This window comes from Ochotona curzoniae, unplaced genomic scaffold (genome assembly GCF_017591425.1).
Source record: "Ochotona curzoniae isolate NIBS_2020 unplaced genomic scaffold, NIBS_Ocur_1.0 scaffold_2476, whole genome shotgun sequence".
NCBI lineage: Eukaryota > Metazoa > Chordata > Mammalia > Lagomorpha > Ochotonidae > Ochotona > Ochotona curzoniae.
In genome coordinates this window covers 18645171-18664946 of record NW_024467095.1, presented here as the reverse complement: position 1 = coordinate 18664946, position 19776 = coordinate 18645171, and the positions used below count along the sequence as shown (strand labels likewise).

General features: G+C 49.6%; 1 protein-coding gene across 1 annotated transcript; it reads right to left on the bottom strand.

Moving 5' to 3' along the window:
- Positions 1-1457: 1457 nt before the first annotated feature.
- FAM180A (family with sequence similarity 180 member A) lies at positions 1458-13170 on the bottom strand. The gene is made up of 3 exons (XM_041001940.1): positions 13095-13170; positions 3664-3764; positions 1458-1841 (listed from the first exon to the last, which is right to left on the bottom strand). The coding sequence occupies exons 1-3, from the start codon at positions 13168-13170 to the stop codon at positions 1458-1460; spliced, it is 561 nt and encodes a 186-aa protein (XP_040857874.1).
- Between the last annotated feature and the right edge of the window lie 6606 nt (positions 13171-19776).

Here is a 19776-nt window from a genome sequence, read left to right as displayed (position 1 = left end):
CACAGATCAGACTTCCCACAGCTTCAGCTCCAAACATTTGCCCCAAACCAGCCTATCTTCATGCTGTGGGGAGCCCTTATTAGAATCAAGGTGTGGGCTTGGTGCGGTAGACTAGTAGCTAAAGTCCTCGCCTTGAATGCGCCAGGATCCCATATGGGTGCTGGTTTGTATCCTGGCTGACCCTCTTCCTTTCTAGCTCCCTGCTTGTGGCCAGGGAAAGCAGTCAAGGACAGCCCAAAGCCTTGGGACCCTTCACCTGTGTGGGAGAGCCAGAAGATGCTCCGGGCTCCTGGCTTTGGATCAGCTCAGCTCTGGACGTGCAGCCGCTTGGGAGTGAATCAACAGACAGAAGATCTTCCTCTCTATATCTGACTTTCCAATGGAAAGAACTAAATATTAAAAAAAAAAAAAGAATCAAAGTGCTTTGTTGCTGGCAGAGCCTTCACTCACGAGCTCTTGTTTAACATAGAATGAGAATAAATCTCACCATCTAATCTTTAGGCCATGGCAGCTAAGGAAGAATGCATTGGATAGTGCAAGCTAGCTTGATTGCAATGCCTATCAGTGAACAAGGGAGGTGGTGGAAAAACAATTGGGCAGAGAGCAAGCAAGGCCTGAGCTTACAGGGCCTGCACAGATAGTCCCGCAGGCCTCTGGGAGTCCCCCACAAAATGACTGTAGCAAAAGCAAAGACAGAAGGAATCTTAGAGATTATCTTATCAACTTTTACATTAGGAAGTTTCTGATGATTCTCTGAAGACAGCAAATACAAGCTTAAGCTTTTCATATTACAGTATAAGTAGATGCTTAAATCAATATTTAATCAAATCAATATTTCTGAGACAGAAATGTTGCCATTTGCAAAGGTCAAATCTGGTTGCCTGGAATTCATTTTTATTTGGAGCACCTGGTTATTCAGGGATGCCAACTTGTTTTAGGATGGAGATGGAGAGGCCTGGGTGCTGGGGCCACCACTTTTACCAGCAGACCCAGCTTTCAGAGAAGGTGAGTGAAAACATACGGGTCATGAAACTACCGATTTCCCAACTGATTCTTCCCGGTGGTTTTTGGAAAAGTCCAGAAATATATCCCTGGTTCACAATGAATTTATTCAGGGTATGGCTCTCTCACTTTTTTCATATTTGTTCTAGAACTACTGGAAAGGCATTCCCAGCCCGAGGCTTCTGTCTCCCCTCTTGAGGCCATGCCCAGACTTCCTCCCCGCACCCCTCGTCCAGCTCTGTCCTCCCCCGGGTGTGTCCAGCGATGGCTCTGAGCTGAAGCGCAGGTCCTCAAACCACTTGCGCCAGGAGCCACCTTGGCCTCTCTCCCAGCCGTGGATCAGGCATGTTTGTCAGGGAGCTGTGGAGACGACGGGCTTCGGGGCTTCTCTTAACTCTGTTGGTCTGTGTGGGTGGCGTGTTTCGCAGCTAGTCCTTGTAGCTGGGGAAGAGAACTCAGACTTTCTGGATTGCCGTGTGTGCAGGTGCCTGCTCCGAGGGAGATGCTCTGGGGCCTGAGGACCGCAGCAAGTCCTGTCTCAGCGCCTGGAAGAGGCTAACCAGCGACTGGGCCCAGACGTCCTTCTGATACCCGTGGGCCAGGGCGGTGCGGTAGGCCGTGTAGGCCAGGGTCAGCACGGTCCTTTCGAAGTCCTCTCTCCTGAGGATGCCCGGGCGGCCAGCGAGGCTGGCGCTCAGCCTGCGGATGTCCGGGAGGCGCTTAGGGATGACGTCATTGCAGACTGTGCGGAAGGCCGAGGCCTTTCTCAGGGAGTCGAGCTCCTCGTCCTTGATGGAGATCTTCAGGTCTGGGCTGATGCGGAGCTCGGCCAGCAGGAACTGGGGAGAGACACGGGAGGTGGAAAGACCTGAGGGCAGGCGTTCACAGCTGCCTCCCTTGCCACCCACATTTGCTTAGGGAGGCTGCTGGGTAAAGAACATTGCAATCCAAGGCTCTGGGTTTCAGTTGTGCCTGTGTAACGGGGGACAGTTCCTTCACTAAGCCTCCCAGCCTGGCCTTCCTGTCTGCAAGGCGACCGGTCGGGAGGGCTACTCCTCAGGGGGGCAACTGCAGAGGTCTGGGAGGCGGGTCCGACCACAGCTAGCCTGGGGACAAGCACATAGCCGCTATGTAGGTAGTCGCTCATTGCGGCTAGGGTCCGGGACCCTTTTGTCCCTTCCTTTCGCCATTGCACCAGATACCTTGTAATGCACACACTGACTACTTCGGGTACTTTCCAAAAGTACAGTCTGAGAATCTGAAGGGTGAAGAGAACTGTATGAGGACCTGGGTGGGCTACAGGGTCCGGTCTCCTCTCTCTGTGCCTGCCAAAGGGAGAAGCTGGGCCCCTGCTCGGCTTCCCTGTGCAGGACCATGCTCACAGCAGGAGCCTCCCACATGCTCCAGGATATTCTAAATCCTACCTTTCCTTCTGTCCCCATCTTCCTGCTGCTCTGTTCCTTCCTCCATGATATCTTTTTTTCTCTTTTTAAAACATGAGTCTGGGGCCCAGTGTGGTAGCCTAGTGGCTAAAGTTCTCGCCTTGAACATGCCGGATCCGATATGGGCACCAGTTCTAATCCTGGCAGCCATGCATCCCATTCAGCTCCCTGCTTGTGGCCTGGGAAAACAGTTGAAGATGGCCTAATATCTTGGGATCCTGCACCCATGTGGGAGACCTAGAAGCAACTCCTGGCTCCTGGCTGTTCAGATTGGCTCAGCTCTTGTTGTTGTGGTCACTAGGGGAATTAATCAATGGGCAGAAGATTTTCCTCTCTGTATGTCTGCCTTCCCAATAAAAATAAATAAATCTTAAAACATAAGTCTGGGGGAGCTGACACTATGGCACATTGAGATAAGCCACCACTTGGAAACTTGAAGCTCTGGCTACTATGCTTCTAATCCGGCTTCCTGCTGGTGTGCCTGGGAAGCAGCAGGTGATGGCCCCATTGCTTAAGTAGGGTACAGAGGATGTGAAAGCCAGAGGAGAAATGCAGGGGTTCACAGTGAAACACCTTCGTTAATAGTTGGGAGATCCAGGCCCAGAGAAGGATGGTGGCTGTATGCAAGAGCATATGCTGCAGAAGTGACAGTCACCAGGGAGGCCCACATCTTGGGCCAGAGCCGGCTGGATGGAAGAACAGCAGAGTGCCCTGTAGTTTCAAGGGATGGAGTAGTGAGAGCCAAAGAGAGCAGGGTGTCCTGGGCTTCCAGAAGCCTATCTCTTCAAGCACAGAAGCCTGGCAACATTGCTGCCTCAGAAGGTGGCATCTCACAGACAATCTGTACCTAGACCCTGCCTTGACAATTCCTGGACACTACCAATGGGTCCTGCCTCAAAGTCTTTGCTTGGAAATTTGCCATCCTCTGGTGCATTGCAGCTGGCAGTGGTGTCCCTGGGCCACGTCTGAAGTCTGATTTGCCCTGACTGAAGTCTTAATGCCTTTATACCCGGCAATGGTGGGGATGGAGGGAAGGCTCTAGAAATACTGTGGGATAGACAGGGTTGGGTGACCTCCACAGGTGAGCATAGGCCAGTCCCCATAGCAGCGGGAGCCACTCATATTCGGGGTCCCTGGAAGATCACTGCTTCTCTGAACAGGATCACGTGGACACAAGTGCCTTGGGGTGACCCAGGTTGATCACTCTCCTTCCGCCTACCTCATAGAGCAGTTCCACCTCCTCCAGGGAGGTCTGCAGGACTGGGTTCAAGGGCAAGGATGAGGACCGCTTCGGCCGATGGGCAGCAGGGAAGAGCAGGGCTGGAAGAGACAAAATGTGAGTTCTTAGGAGGCTGAATCCACACTGCCCTTCCGCCTGCTTAGCCTTGAAGGTGGCCAGTGAGTCTTGACAGCCACGACACAGAATACTGTGTGGGCATGGAGTCCCTTGGCTTGTCCGGCCAAGCTCCCAGTTGTGTCAGACACGGCAGTGGCTTCAGACCCGCTACCCATCAGACCCACTTGAAAAAGTTTTGAAACAGGCATGTGCCTGGGAGTATGTGTACATTGAGGAATCTATACTAAAACAGAGAAAGCAGAGAGAAGCCCACGAAAAGTGCCAAATTCAGAGATGAGTCCCTAGAAATAGAAGGGTTCCTCAGAGTTCATGGAAAATGGAATTAAGTCTATTTCAGGGCAAACCCTTGTAAAAATCCATGTGTATGTGAGGCTTCAAGAAGCTCATGGAAAATGTGTGTGGGGAAAAAAATCGGTGCATTGGAGTTCAAAACTTTTTGGCACTAAAATCAGCTTATCCATTAATACAGTTTTCCACAAGCTTTTTGAAATATCTTTATGCTGTTCCCTAATAGCACAACACACTTTATTGCTTTATTATTATTATTATTATTATTATTATTATTATCAGATACAGCACTGGCTTATATTTATTCTCAATGCTTTTTCATCAAGGATCAGGGCTACCCTGGCCTCCAAAATGCAACTGATGAGAATCTAAACACAGATAACAAAATAAAAGGGGGGAGCGGTCACCAGACCCCAAATCTTGGCTTCAGGGAATGGTGAGGCCCAGCTCAGAGTTTCCCCCAGGGAGCCCTGCTTAAGGAATGCATTCAGCCTGCACTCAGTGATCTGTCCATCTTGCATCTCACGCGTTGCAGAAAGAGAAGGGTGAGGAACTGATGGAGGACCGGCCAGTGGGGAGATAGGGTATTTTAGTGCATTGGAATGATGTTCAGAAACTGAAATTCTCTAAGATGTGTCAGGCTGGCAGCAAACAGCCCTGATGGACAGCAGTGACTGCTAAGTGCTGTCAGCTGGGAACAACAGGTGCAATTTCTTTCTTTCTTGTTCTTTTAAAAAAAGATGCATTCATTCATTCATTCATTCATTCATTCATTTATATTGGGAAGGCAGATCTACAGAGAGGAGAGACAGAGAAAGATATTCCATCCACTTGTTCACTCCCCAAGTGGCCGAAATGGCTGGAGCTGAACTGATCCAAAGCCAGGAGCTTCTTCTGGGTTTCCCATGCAGGTGCAGGATCTCAAAGCATTGTTCAACTGCTTTCCCAGGCCATAGGCAGGGAGCTGGAAGGAAAGTGGAGCAGCTGGGACATGAACCAACACCCATATTGGATCCTGGCGGATGCAACGTGAGGTTTTAGGGCCTAACAGGTGCAATTTCTTCAAGAGACTTGATTGTGATCTTCTAGAAAATTGAGGAAATAACCAAGAATCTGAGCCTGTAGAGTGACAGCCCCGAAGCAGTGCTAAGCACAGTTTGTAGTACCCAGCCAATGGCAGCTCCACTGCTGAGTGACAGTGCTTTGAGTTACAAAGAAAAGCTTCAGTGGGCTTTGCGACAGGAGACAAGGACCTTGGCAGGCCTTTCAGAAGGATTTCCATCAGAAGGGGTGCAAGACTAAATAGCTTCAACTTTATAAGAACTTTCCTGAAAAGCCCCCTGGTAGGAATCTCCCACTTTTTCCGAAAGTGCTAGTTAGAGGTAGCTTTTTACAATCCATGCCACAAGTTCCCTAGGGGCTGAGATCCATATGCTTTATTGTTTTTCCTGCTTGTCCCGGCAGAGCGTGGCAGGCTTCCACAGCATGCACTGGGCTTAGCAGTTGGCTGGTGGAATCTTTGCTCCAAAAGATGCCTTGGCCAGCAGTGTGACCAGCATGGGAAGGAGCCCAAGAACCCCAGAGCAGTATTTCCTTGTCCACAGTCTTAGCTGAGTTTGCTTTCTTTGCCGGAAAGGGAAGCAACTTCCCGTAGAATCTCAACTCTAGGGCTCATGGAAGCTTCTGCCTCTGTTCACCCATTGCCTCGGTGGTTTTAGAAGGAGCTGGGTGTGTGTGCACGCAGGTGTCTCTTATTCCACTGATTGATACCCATAGAATATCTTTGAAAAATGCTGCTCTGGATGACATTGGGTGGTATTTCCCCATCCCCCAGGTAATGCAGCAGTTGGGAGGCTGGGCGTGGTTTTTTCTCTTGCATCCTCCTCTCCCCCGTATGCGGGAAGAAGAAAAATAAAATGTGTCAACAATGGTCTCACCTACTATCCCCTGATCCTCGACCCTTCCCCCCTGATATGTAAACATCATCATCAGAAAAAAAAAAACCACGCAAAAATAAAAGCAGAAACAAAACAATACTGCTCCGTGAGTCCCCGTTCTGGAACCCCGATTGCAGAGAACTAGGGTGCAGTGGGGTCACTGTGGTGTTTTCCATCTTCCCGGGTGCTTCTGGTGTCAGCCAAGGTGGGAGAACTGCTGTCCTCATTAGAAGGAACTGATTTGTGGTGGTGAAGTGGTATAGAAGCCGCTGTCCCTGCTAGATGTTTGATCTCAGCCTAGCCCAGGGCTTGTCCACATTGGCTTTGCTGTGGAACCACTTGGGAACTTTTACAGCCCCAAATGTCTGAGACCACATGCCAGGCCAATTTATGGGGTTCTCTGTGTGTGTGAGTGGGGGTGGTATGAGAACTTTGATATCTCTCAGGTAATTATAGCAGCCAGCACGCCAGAATTTGTGACCACCGAGTTGTCCAGATTTCAGATAAGCAAGTGATGTCTTTCTACCATAAAACAGTTCGAAGTGCACTCCACTGTGGCCTAGCAGGGTCACTGAAGAGGCCAAGGGCATCATGTCTTGGAGACAGGAACTGGAGGCACAAGGAGGCTGAGGACTTGACCTCTGCTTTCTGCTTAGTATAGCATGAAACCAGAGGCCTGGCGCATTCCTGCTGTGTGACCAACTCTCCTTCCCATCCAGGAAACGTGGGTAAAACCCCTTCTCAGGGCAGGAGCTGGGAGCCATTTTACTTCTTTAACCTACCCACAGAATTCTTCCATGATTGCAAAGTTAGAAGTGTTGCTCAGTTTTTAAGCATTCACTCCCCTAGCAGATGGAGAGGGCAGGGAGGGCGGCAGTGCCATGGATGTGCGTTACTCTGCTGGGATCACACAGCAGCCACTTCCCAGGAAGCCACTCTCCGCCCTAGCCCTGTGTCTTCTTTACTCCATTTCTTGCCTGCATACAGCAACGCTGCTGTAGCGTTCTTGCTTCAGATGAATCCCCAGTTCTCAAAGGGTCAAGAAGCAAATGCTGCCAGATCCATGCTGGGTCTGGTAACACCATTGTTCCCCTACCTGGTAACGCCGTCCTCTGGGGGAGATCCTTGGAAGGGGCTCCAGCATCCAGTGTGGATGCTTTAGAAGGCATGTGTGAGGAGTGCAGGAATCCTAAAGATGATTCCTTCCTTCCCTGTGCCCTGCCTCCCCTGCATTGGTCCACTGTCCCAGCAGTAACTGCTCTTACACATTTCTAAAGCTGCTTTGACTGTGGGCATTGGCAGAGGTGGGGGTGTTTTTGCCCCGACAGGCAGCTGCCAATGTCTGACTCCTTGAGTGAGATGAGACCTGCAGAGGACAGATCCTTCTGCCCTGCAGATGTTGGAGGTGGTGGGTGAGAAAGCGCTCAATGGAGGGTAACATCAGGACACAGGGGGAGCTTGGTGTTGTGATGCAGGTTAAACTGCCGCCTGTGATGCTGGCATCCTGTATCAGAGTGCAAATGTGAGTCCTGACGACTCTACTTCTGTTTCAGTTTGCTGCCTGGGAAAGCAGCCTAAGTTGGCTCCTACCTCCCCAGTGCAAGACCCAGATGGAGTTCCTGGTGCCTGGCTTCAGTGTGGCTCAGCTCTGGCTGTTCTGACCATTTGGGGAGTGAACCAACAGACAGAAAACCTCTCTCAGATTCTCACATTATCTCTGTCACTTTGCTTTTCAAATAAATTAGCGATTTTTTGTTTGTTTTAATCTACAGGGATGAAAAAGTAAATGTCCGGGCACCCTGAGACGTTCTTGTTAATAACAAGGAAGTTTTAACACAGCCAGACATGCCCACGGGGAGAAAAGGGCTGGCCAGCTCTGAGCTGTCCACACAGGGGCGAAGCTGGAAGCATTAGAAAACCAGCCCAGCTTCCCAAGGTGCTACCCGGGCAGCACCATGTATAGTTGTTTCCTATCTCCATGTGCTTCCAGCATCCATTCCACCTGCTTTTCACCCCACCCCTGTATCAACCTGAGCAGTTTCCCTGGGTCAGCCAGCCTAGGGAGGATGGGGTGGGTGGGGAGGAGGGGCCTGGGCTTCTCCTGTGCGACCTTGGCGTCCAGGTGTTGCAGAGCTCTGAGTGCAGCCTCAACGCAGATGTTGGAAATGACCTTTAAGCCATGAGTTAGACATTACAAAGTAAAATCATGACCCTGGCAATCATGAGCTTTTCTGGGCTTTCCTCTTGGTCCTTCTGTTTCCCACACTGATGCAGACTGTCTTAAGCTCCTGCTCACCACAGGCCACCGGAGCACAGAGCCTCAGGCTGCCAGAGCGTTGTCATCAGAACCACAGACTTGGTGTGCCTGTCACTTGGTGTCAAACTTGGCCTTTCTCAGGAGATACCCCACCCCAGCTCCCTCTCCGGGATGTGACTGTGTCCATGAGTGCCCCTCAGAGTGGCCGTTCTGGGGGATACTTGAAGTGAAGGCCATTGGTTTTTATGAGAGCCTGCAGCACAGGCCAACTGTGGAGCAGGGAAGCTGAGAGCTGCTCACTCTCATGCAGTCGGAAACATGGCACCCATCAGTATACAACAAGGGATTCACTTGCTGAAGGTCATACCCCCTGGACCAGGTTAATCCAGGAGCAGGATTCAGGGATTTGTGATTTGTGATTAATGGATAATAACAGCACGTTCTGTCTGCGTCTTCTGGTGAGAGACGACTTTGAACCTCAAATTATTGTTGTTGGGTGACGCTTTGGAGTACCCATATGCCAGTCAGTGCATCTTGTGCCTTTCCAGCAGGCTAAGGAAGTTTCCCTAGGCCATCAATTTGTTTGAGGAAGGACTAGGATTAAAATCCAGATCTCTTAGACTCCAAAACCCAGTCTCGCCCAGAGGATGACCAATGCTGTCTTTATTGCAGGTGCATCTGCCCAGACTGGGTCAATCTGCAGTTCTAAATAATCACAGAAAGGTGAACTCTAGTCAATTATGAAAGAGTGAACTCATTTGCCATCGTGGAAGTGTTCCGCTTGGGGCCAGTGCTGTGCTGCTGTGAGTTAAGTGACTGCCTGTGATCGCAGCATCCTTTAACTTCTATGCCTATTTCATTATCATCCTACAAGCATTATATCTAATTTATACGTACTCGTACATCTGCCATTTACCAACCTATGGATTTACCATCTGTCTCCACGGAGGCATGGGACTTTTGTTTTGTTCACTGTGGTATTCCCAACGCCAAGCATTTTGTTCACTACCGCTTGCTGAATGAATAAATGATTCTTTAGAAACACATTATCTACCTGTGTCACTAAACTCCATTGTTTTCCATCAGCGTGCTTTACCCACGATTCTTTTTCTACCAGGGTGATTTGTGAGTTTATTTGCAGTTCCGGGTTCTGGCTAATGATCAGAAATGAGATGTTGACATCTGCCTCCAGCCACATCCTCCCCTTATCTCGGAGCAGTGCCTGTTCTGGCTGGCGAGAAGCAACTTGCAACTTCTCCCAGGGAAGGCTGCTGCTATTGCCTCACACTGCATCTCTTCCAGGATTTCTTGCCTTGCCATACAGCCAGAGGTGCTCCTAACAGAGTGGCCTGCCCTGTGTGGTGGCCTGCCCTTCTCTTTGATTCTTGGTAACCTGAGTTAAACATTACTTTCTTTTTCTTTCCTCCCATTTCCAAATATGTTCATGAGAACAGTTAAGGCTCATCCCTGTTTCCACTTAACTGTTGCCTAACATTCGTCCTGGAAAGGATTCAAATTGCAGACCATCTCAAGCCAAAAACACAACTGGATTCTGAATGAATCAGAAATGACAGCGAATGTGGAGGGAAAAGCTCTCATTCATACAAGACCTTTCACCAGGTCCTCCTGACGGTGCTTCCTTTTTGGCTGTCAGGCCAGCCCTTTGAGACTCCAGTACAGTTTTAAGCAAGCCAGGGTCTTGGCCCTGAGTGCTGGGCTTCCCTGGAGTGCTTCTGTGGGGGAGCTGCTGTTGGCTGGAAAGATGCAGGAGGTAGGAGGGTGGCCCAGGCCGAGTGGAGAGATGATGGATGTGGAGGGTGTGACTCTGACATCAGCAGACCTGGGTCTGGCTGCGTCTAAGTTCTGACCGTCCAGCAACACGAGTCCCGCCCTCGGGTGTCCTTTGCAGTGGTAATGATGGCAACTCCTGCCTCTTCAGGGCCAAGGCCGTGGCTCTGCATGGAGCTTGTCAGTGCTTTATGAAATCTCCCTTACTGAGCACTGGCCACAGGCCCTATGCACACACACGCGCACATGCACATCTGAAAACGATATAAATTGCACCCAACAGAAGGGCCGTCCTTCTTTATCCAATGACTTTTAAGAGAAACGATTTAACAAACATAAATATTTGTACTGATGAATAAAAGTGTACTTTAGAGGTGGGCAGCTGGTAAGGCTGCCGCTGAGCTGGCAGCACCCCAAATGGGTGCTGGTTCATGTTTTGGCTGCTCTGCTTCCACTCCAGCTCACTGATAAAACCCTGGGAAAAGCAGCAGGGCCCAAGTATTTGGGTCCCTGCCACCCACGTGGGAGATCTTGGAGGAAGGCCTGGCTCCTGGGTTTGGCTTGGCTCAGCCCTGGCCACTGGGTCCATTTGGGGACTAAATCAGCGGATGGGAGACCTTTTCCCTTCCCCTCCTTTATCTCTGTATCTCTGATTGCCAAATAAATCTTTCTATTTACATACACACACATTTTAATTTTTTTTTGAAGTCTGGCTAGTCCTCCCTTCCCAAGCAGTATTCCAGGAGGATCTGGGCTGTGTTGGGCCCCAGGTCACCTGCCGGGGGTGCATTTGTGTGTGTGCAGATCGGGTGCCCCGGGGTCAGCTGCAGTAACCACAGGTGAGTCATTTGGGTCTTAATCAAGCTGGTGGGGTGGAAATTGGGCAATCCTGTGTCCTGGTGTGGGCAGCCACCTCCCAGGGAGGATCCTAGAGAGAAGGCTGAGGGAGCAGAAGGAAAGGGGGTGCCCTGAACAGCGGGTGGACGTTTTTAGTTTTCCTTCATTTCTGCAAGTGGGAGCAGGGATCTGGGGGTTGGGAACAGGTGGGAGTGAATGAAGGGCCAGGGGGTGGCAGACCAGAAGACTTGCCTAGCGAGAGGCCATTTTCACGCTGTTTCCAAAGGAAATTCTTCTAAATTAGAGCTGCAGTTAGGTAGGAGCCAGAGTGAAGGTGAAAGGAATGGTGTATTTGAAAAAAACAAAAAAAAAACAAAAAAAATCCCAAACTGTTCTTGGGTGTGACTCCCAGTTCATCTGTAAAAAAAAAAAAAAAAAAAAAAAAAAAAAGAAAAAATTGCGAATTCCTTTTGGTAATTAGAAAAAAATGTTAAAAATGAAAAAATCAACTACGTGGCCGGATTTTGAAGTGGGTTGGAAGGATTCCATATCATTTGCTGACTCTGAACGCTGGGTTGGGCCACTCGGCCAGTGCTGACTGGTGTCTCCAGCAGCCTCTGTGCTGGTCCTGCTGGCTCAGTGTCTGTATCAACGTGATCCTACTAGAGACAGACCTTTCTGGGCGAGGAGTTGCTCCCAGGATGTTGCCTTTGGACTGTCAGTTGAGAGCCCCAAGTTTTCTTTCATGAAAACTTTTTGCATGTTTAAGGTGGCATGTGTAGAATGCTTCATCATTTATAAAGAATTTTCACCCACATTTTTAAAATGATGGCCTTTACACTAGCAGCACACACGCCTGTTCCAATGTTCAGTATATGTGCTGCCGAAGTGAGCACAGCACACAGATGCTCGTTGGTGAACCAAAGCTCGGAGAAGTTTAGAGTCTCGGGAGAGATCATAGCCCAGAGGCTGGCAGAACTTTCATCTTGAGTTTATCGTAGGGCAGCAATCAGATAACACTTTCCATTTTTCTAACGTCCTGGCCATTAGGAAGAATGGGTGTTTTTTACACCCTTTCAACAGGCAAGATTGATAAACATGACAGGGTACCAAGCAGTAGGGCCTAGCGTTGAGATCTTTTTGTCCTGTACTTCCCAATTGCTTATATCTCAAGAGCAGGTGTGTGTGTGTGCAGTGTTATTATGGAAAATAAAGGGGAAAGACTACATTATTTGTCTCTGGACAACAGTCATTTTACAGTTCAGTTCAGAGGTTGGGCAAACCCCTAACATCCCTGTGAGGCTCCCCAAACCGCCATCAGCACAGTGGCTTTGCACCCCTGGCACCCCTGTTCTTTGTTCCAGAGCCATCTCCTCGCTGCTCTGCTTCTTCCCTGACACTGTCTGGGAGCAGCAGGGATGTCCCATGCTTTGGTGCCTGCAAGAGCTCCAGAAGCACCTGCTAGCCTGACCCGAAGGAGCCCCAGCTGCCTTCCAGCTCTCTGGGCGAGTGAGCTCAGCTGACTTTAGGTGGCAGAAAGACCTCTGTTTAGACTGGCGAAGAGCGGACAGCACGTTGGGACCCGCATTTCCAGGAGTGGTAAGCTCTCATTGAATTGGGGTGCTGCCAGTGTCTGCCAAGCACAGCCAGTGTAAAGGAATGATATCATCCCAGGTCTGAGGGGTCCCTCCTCATGGAGAGGAAGTTGACAATGAAACAAGCCTTTGCATGAAAGCCTCCTTTTCATGATGGATGGCTGAGGAGCTGGTGGAACCCCCACAAAACCGATGCTAAAGATTTGCTGTCCTTACCAGCCACATTGCCTTGTCTTAGCACCTGCTCTCCAGACAGTCTCCCTCAGCTGCAGCAACCACAGGGGGGACCTGGAGGGAGCCTGGCCACATTGTGTGTGCCAGTGGTGAGAGCTCTCTGGCACTCCAGGAAGAGAGACCCTCTACAGCCACTGCAGTCCCAAAGTTGCGGCTTTGATATTTTTTCTCAGTGTGGTTTTTCTTACCACCTTCCTCTAGGAAACTGAGAAGCATAAAGCAATGGGCAGAGATAATAGGAGGGTGTGGGACTTCTGGTTGCCTTCCTTCCCCCGCCCTCCCGCTCCCCTCCAAATCCCCAATTGGCTTAAAGTAAGAACAGAGAGCATCAAACCAATCAAATAAAAAGCCACTCACCCCTGTTCCACCTGTGGGACACGGTAGCCTGTGCGTTGTAATACAACAGCAGAAGCAGCAATGTCTTCCAGCACATTCCGTCTGCGAACAGGTGAGGAGTGGGCTTTCTATCCAGTGGGACCCCAGTGGCCACAGGTGGGCTCGTGCTGTTGCTCCCTGTGTTCTTCACACTCTTCCCTTTCAGAAGGGGCAGAAATCCCCTTTCCTGGCCTCAGGAGGGCGGAGGCAGACGGCTGTCTCCTGGCTGTCTCCTGGCTGGGACGGGAGCAGGCACCTCTCTTCATCCCACTCTCTCTGGGATTGGGGGACCGGGTTTCCACACAGAGACTCTGTTTTTGAGCACATCTGGAGTGACTCATGGGGCATGTGATCTGCTTGGCAGTAGGGTGGATAAATATAATTTCTGGTCTTGACTTCCATGTGTTGGATGCGCCCACTGGAATTTTGCTTTAACAAACAGAGCCGTGGAACTTGTTAGAGAGTCCGGCGAGGAGTTGGCTGCTCTCCTCGTCCACACACACTGCCCCAGAGCCAGGGCCGGCTGGAGGAAGGGCTGGGAGGCTGCCTGGCAGACACCGGGGCTGCTGGAGCCCAGAGTTGCCTTTAGGACAGCACGGTCATTGTCATGCCTGGGCTGCATGATGTTGTTGCCCTTCTCTGCAGCTAGACCTACGTGTCTTGGTGCTGAGTCTTTTCCTGGATCTGACAGAGGGAGAGGGGTTGCTGGTGGTTGTAAGGGAGCAGAAGTGGAGAGATATACAGGTTTACATATGGACATATGTGGGCAAGAATTTCAGGGCCCCAGGAGGACTTCCCACACATATTATCACTGTAACAAGATACTCAAAGTCATACTAGCTATAAAGGAAAGAGGTTGGGATGGCATGATGGCTTAATTGGCTAATCCTCCCATGCAAGTGCTGGCATCCCATATGAGCACCGGTTCATGTCCCAGCTGCTCCACTTCCAATCTAACTCACTGCTTACAGCCTGGGAGAGCAGTGGAGGATGGCCCAAAGCCTTGGGACTGTGAACCCGTATGGGAGACTCAGAAAAGGCTCCTGACTCCTGGCTTCAGATCAGCTCAGCTCTGGACATTGTGGCCATTTGAGGAGTGAACCAGCAGGTGGAAGACCTTCTCTTTCTGTCTCTCCCTCGTTCTATAAACCTGCCTTTCCAATAAAAATAAAACTTATTTTTTTTTTTTGGAAAAAAGAAGTTGATTGATCTGACAGTTCTGGGGGACCCAAGGCATGGCATTGACATCTGATCGGATCTCACATGTAACAGTGTCACAATGACAGGAGCCTGTGCAGAAAAGACCTCCTAGTGAGTAAAGAAGCCAGAGGATTCAAGATCAAGTTGATTCTTTTTATAACAATGCACTCTCGTACCAACTCATTATGGCTTCGTGAGAACTATACTAATTCCCTCTTTTTATTATTGATTTGGGCAACAGAGAGACAAAGAAGGATGCAAAACTCCCATCCATCGGTTAGCTTACCCTCCCAAAGCCTGCAGGGGCAGGGGCCATGCTGAGTCTGAAACCCGGAGCTAGGAATGCAAAGCAGGTGTTCCATGTGTGCCATTGTGGCGGTCACTGCTACATGATGGGGTTTGCAGGAAGCTGGGCTGGGAGCCAGAGCTGGGATTTTATGTTCTTCCTGTGGGCAGGAGCATCTTGACTGCTGATCTAAATGCCTCAATGGCCGATGGACTTCGCATTAAGTTCCACCTCTTCCCAAATGGCTGCAATGGTCAGAACTGAGCTGATCTGAAGCCAGAAGCTAAGAGCTTCTTCTGGGTCTCCCATATTGGAGCAGGGTCCCAAGGCTTTGAGTCATCCTTTACTGCTTTCTTACACCATAAGCAGGGAGCTGGATGGGAAGTGGGGCCTCTGGGACACAAACTGATACCCATATGGGATCCTGGTGCGTGCAAGGTGAGGACTTAAGCCACTAGGCTACTGCAACAGGCCCAAAACTAGTTCACCTTCTCAAAACTTCTTAAATTGATTGATTGGACTTGGCCTGGTAGTCTCATGGCTAAAGTCCTCGCCTTGCATCTCCATATGGGTGTTGGCTCTTGTACCAGATGCTCCACTTCCAATCCTGCTTCCTGTTTGTGGACTGGAAAAGTAGTGAGGAACAGCCCGAAGCCTTGGGACTTTGCACCTGCATGAGACACTTGGAAGTTCTTGGCTTCGGATTAGCTCAACTCTGGCCCTTGTGGCACTTGGGGTGTGAACCAGTGAATGGAAAGTCTTTCTCTTTGTCTCTCCTTCTCTCTGTAAATCTGACTTTCCAATAAAAATAAAAAACTATGAAGGAAAAGAAACCACTGGTCTTCATCGTCTTAGTCATCAGCATCATCGTGTGCTGGATTAGTATCCTCTTCACACTGGCTGAGTCAGGGTTCTCTCACTCCGAGCCAGCAGATTGACACAGGACAGCATTTTTTCACTAAAGCAATGTGAATCACACATGTAAAATTATGTTTTACTAGTAGGATGTTGAACTAAAAAGAAATGGGTGCAATTAATTTTTTTTGAAAGATTTATTTTATTTTTATTGGAAAGGCAGATATACAGAGAGGAGAGACAGAGAGGAAGATCTTCCGTCCGATGATTCACTCCCCAAGTGAGCGCAACAGCCAGAGCTGAGCCAATCCAAAGCTAGGAGCCAGGAACTTCTTGCAGATCTCCCATGCAGGTGCAGGGTCCCAGGGTTTTGGGCTGTCCTCAACTGCTTTCCCAGGCCACAGGCAGGAAGCTGGATGGGAAGCGGGGCTGCTGGGATTAGAACCAGCAGCCATGTGGGATCTCGGGTGTTCAAGGTGAGGACCTTAACCACTACACCATCGCAAAGCTTTCTACCTTTGCAGATGATGCAACAATTCTCTCCCGCTCTCTTCTGACAGCAGCAGCCACCGTTGCCACCAGGCACTGGCTACAGAGGGGCTAATGTACGCGGTGGCTGTGCCCTCTGGGATCCCTGAGTTTCCCTTCTTTAGCAGCAGGAGCTGCCGGTCAGTTCCAGCAGAGGCTGAGTTACAAGGGCACTGCCAGGCAGATGTTAGGACTCCCTCAATCATGAAGGAGATGTAAGACAGACACAGGACCTGGGGAAGTCCCAGGTGATCTGACTTCTTGGAGAAGCCACTGCAGGGATGAAAAGCCCCTTGGCAGAAGGAGGCCTGGTTCACACAAGAGATCTTAGGAGGTTCTGGAAGGAAGATAATCTATCTCAGCCCTATCTTTTTTTTAAGAAAAAACCTTATTTGTTGACTCTGGTGTTGTGCCATAGCACGCTGGGCCTCTGCCTGTGGCATTGGCATCCTATACGGGCATTGGTTCGAATCCCAACTGCTCCACTTCTGATCCAGCTCCCTGCTCATGACCTGGGAAGGCAGCAAAGGAGGGCTAAGGTCCTTGGGTCCTTGCACTCATATGGGAGCCCTCGAGGAAGCTTTGAGCTCCCAGCTTTGGACTGTCTTAGCTTTGGTTGTTACAGCCATTTGGGGAGCAAATCACCAGATGGAAGATCTCTTTTTGTGTCTCTCTCCTTTCTCTCTGTAACTGCCTTCCAAAGAGAAGTAACTGTCTTAAAAACGTATATATCTATATCTAGAGAGAAACAGTGTGGTCTTCCATCCGTTGTTTCATTCCTGAAATGGCTGTGACACTTGGAGCTGGGCCAGGCCAAATAGGAGCTTCATCTGGGTCTCCCAAATGCGTGACAAGAACCCAAAGACTTGGACCATCTTCTGTTGCCTTCCCAGATGCATTAGTGGGGAACTGGATTGGATGTGGAACAGCCAGGTTTGGAACTGGCATGCAATTGGGACACTGGCATTGTAGCTAGCAACTTAATCCACTGTGCCACAACTCTGACCCCTGGGTAGTCATTTTGTCTATCAGAATCTCTAAGGTTTGGCTACTTTAATAGTCACAACATTTCAAGAACAATAAATAGAGGTTTATCCCTCATTCATGTAACATATTCGTCTTGAGCTGGGTGTGGTTTTGTTGCAAAGTCCTTATTCTGGGACCTGGACTTACAGAGCAGTGTGTGTAAGAAGTAGTGCTTGGTTCTCACAGCAGAGGGAAAAAGGATCAGTAAACTTCCCTCTGGCTTTTAGGGTGTTTGCTCAGAACTGACACATGCTTCACCTTTCAAGTTCTACTACACGGAAGTGGCTAACGCAAATCACAAGGTGATTCTGGGGGTTAGGGGGCAGGCTTGTACGATTCTCCTACAGTGTGGGAGAATGCACAGTTAGTAAACACCGCTACAATTGACCACCTGTATTTTTATTTTCTCCCTGAGATTCAGAGTTAGGGAAATTCAAAATTAGAGTGATCTGTTGAGAGTGGATATTAGGGTGGCTCCAATGATGACCATTTGTAGCAGTAGGCCACTGAATCCAGAAAATGAACTTATCAGGCAGTTTGAGACTGACTGAGGGATGGAGAGAGAGAGAGAGAGAGGGGCACACACACACACACACACACACACACACATCCGTTGGACCTACCTGTGTGAAGCCAGAAGGAAGGGAGCAGTGGGTCCTGCTGGAGCCATCCAGATCCAGCATTCCCAGGAACGGCTCTGCCTAGGAAGTAGCTGAAGGCATCCTTAGCTGGAGCTCAGATCTTCGCCATGCTGTTTTTGCCCTAGTGTGGTCCACAGGGTGACTGCTCTGACTTGCAGGTAACACTTGCCTATCTTAACTGCATGCCCAGGGAGGCAAGAATTTTCTCCAGATTCCAGCCTGCTATTGCCATTGGCCCAGGTAGGTCTAAATAAAACTCAACACCTGCTTGACTTCCTATGCATTTTCTCCTCCGGTACTTATATATGTCATGGAAAGAACTCCGGTGTCTTTGGATACATACAGCTGAGGGAGATGAGATTTTAGAAAATATAAACTAAATTTTCAGCTACTGTCAACTTTGAGGGGCTCGAATTGTATTGCTGGATCCTGTCTGAGGCATGCTATTTATGTTAAAAATGGCAATTTTGGAGACTTCTCACTTATGTTAAGAACGGATACATCACAGTTTCTCAGTCATTATGATCGAATTAAGGCAAGAGATATAATTTAGGAAAAAAAGTCACCATCATAGTAATATTTGGTCATTCAGTGCGAGAATGGGGAAAGCTTCCTTGCATTCATTCTCTGAGATGTTGGTTATGTTCATGATAGGAGGTGGCTTACCTAGATTCCTATTCTGTGCCTATGTGTATGTTGGGAGTAGGGGCCAGGGGTGTCGAGTTGGTGATGAGGGGTGATTCCAGAAGGAATTCCTTGGGATGGAAAGACCCCAGGGCTGTTGTCTTGATTGTGTTTGGTTGAATTGTAGAGAGGAGATGATTGGTGCTTCTGCAGGTTAATGGAATCTTTGTCCCTGGGCACTCACCTAGGAGGCATCTGACGGGTGGAGAACATGCATCGTAAGTGGCAGTCAGAGGCTGGACTAGCAGGGCTCAGAGCCAGGGGCTGGTTGGGCTGGAGACCCAGCAGAAACAGGGAGGAACTGGAGGCTCCCGCTCTCAGCAGGCTCCAGGGGCAGAGGCCAGTTATGCGGGGAATTTCCTGCCTGTGTAACCCTTCATGCCAACAAGCACAGCCTAGCAGATTCACCTCCTGGCCACTGTCAGTGAGTTTTCAGAAAAACACCCCAGAAACTCTTTCAGGTTTGTCCTTGAAGCTCCTGTTGCAGTAAGGCTGTTTCATTTCTGGATCAGAGCTAGCATAAGTAATTGACAACTGTCTTGTTTCCACTCATATCAAAATGGAAGAAATCCACCCCCCCTTTCTTTCTTTCTTTCTTCCTCATTTAGAAATGTGAGGGAAAAGAATTTGTTCTCAAAAGAACAAAAGGTGGGTGGAGGGTGGGGAAAGGTTAGAAAAATACCCTGATTTTGGATGGTGCTTCAGGGCCCTGGCAGGATGGGGCTGATTGGAGTGGGATGGGGCTGTCACAGGAGCGGATTACACACAGGACAGTCATTCTAACAGAAAAAAAAAAAAAAAAAAAAAGAGGCCAGCCTGGGGAAAGGAATGAGAAGGAGTCAAGTAACTGACAGGCACACTGCTGCCTGCTGCAGGAAGGAGAATTACACAGGCTCAGGGGCTTTGACCTACTCCCAGCTTGGTGAAAAGCTAAAGGCGGGCCTGGTGCGGTAGCCTACTGGCTAAAGTCTTTGCCTTGCATGGGATTGCAGAGGGGTGCTGGTTCCAATCCCGGTCACCCTGCTTCCCATCCAGCTCCCCGCTTGTGACCTGGGCAAGAAGTCCAAAGTCTTGGTACTCTGCATGCATGTGGGAGACCCAGAAGAGCCCTTGGCTCCTGGCTTTGAATTGGCTCAGCTCTGGCCATTGTGGCTACTTGGGGAGTGAATCAGTGGAGGCAAGATCTTCTTCTCTGTCTCTCCTCCTCTCTATTATATATCTGAGTTTACAATAAAAATAAAAAAAAAATTCCTTCCCATTCCTTCCTTAAAAAAGCTGAAAGCACTGGATGTGGGAGAACAGGGAGAGACGCCGAGGGGGTGCCAGGGAACAGGGTCCCGGGGCTGAGGCAAGGGAGAGTGGGAAGGAGTTTGTGTATCCCCCACTGCCTGCTCAGCTTACTGCTGCTTGCTGTTGGAGCTTGGTGTGGGGAGGGGAGACCTTC

Excerpts from the sequence above, each read along its gene's own strand:
- FAM180A (XM_041001940.1), bottom strand. The coding sequence starts at position 13,170 with ATGTGCTGGAAGACATTGCTGCTTCTGCTGTTGTATTACAACGCACAG. Across the intron at positions 3,765-13,094 it reads GTCCCACAGGTGGAACAGGG|CCCTGCTCTTCCCTGCTGCC; the intron begins GTGAGTGGCTTT and ends TGTCTCTTCCAG. Across the intron at positions 1,842-3,663 it reads AGGTGGAACTGCTCTATGAG|TTCCTGCTGGCCGAGCTCCG; the intron begins GTAGGCGGAAGG and ends GTCTCTCCCCAG.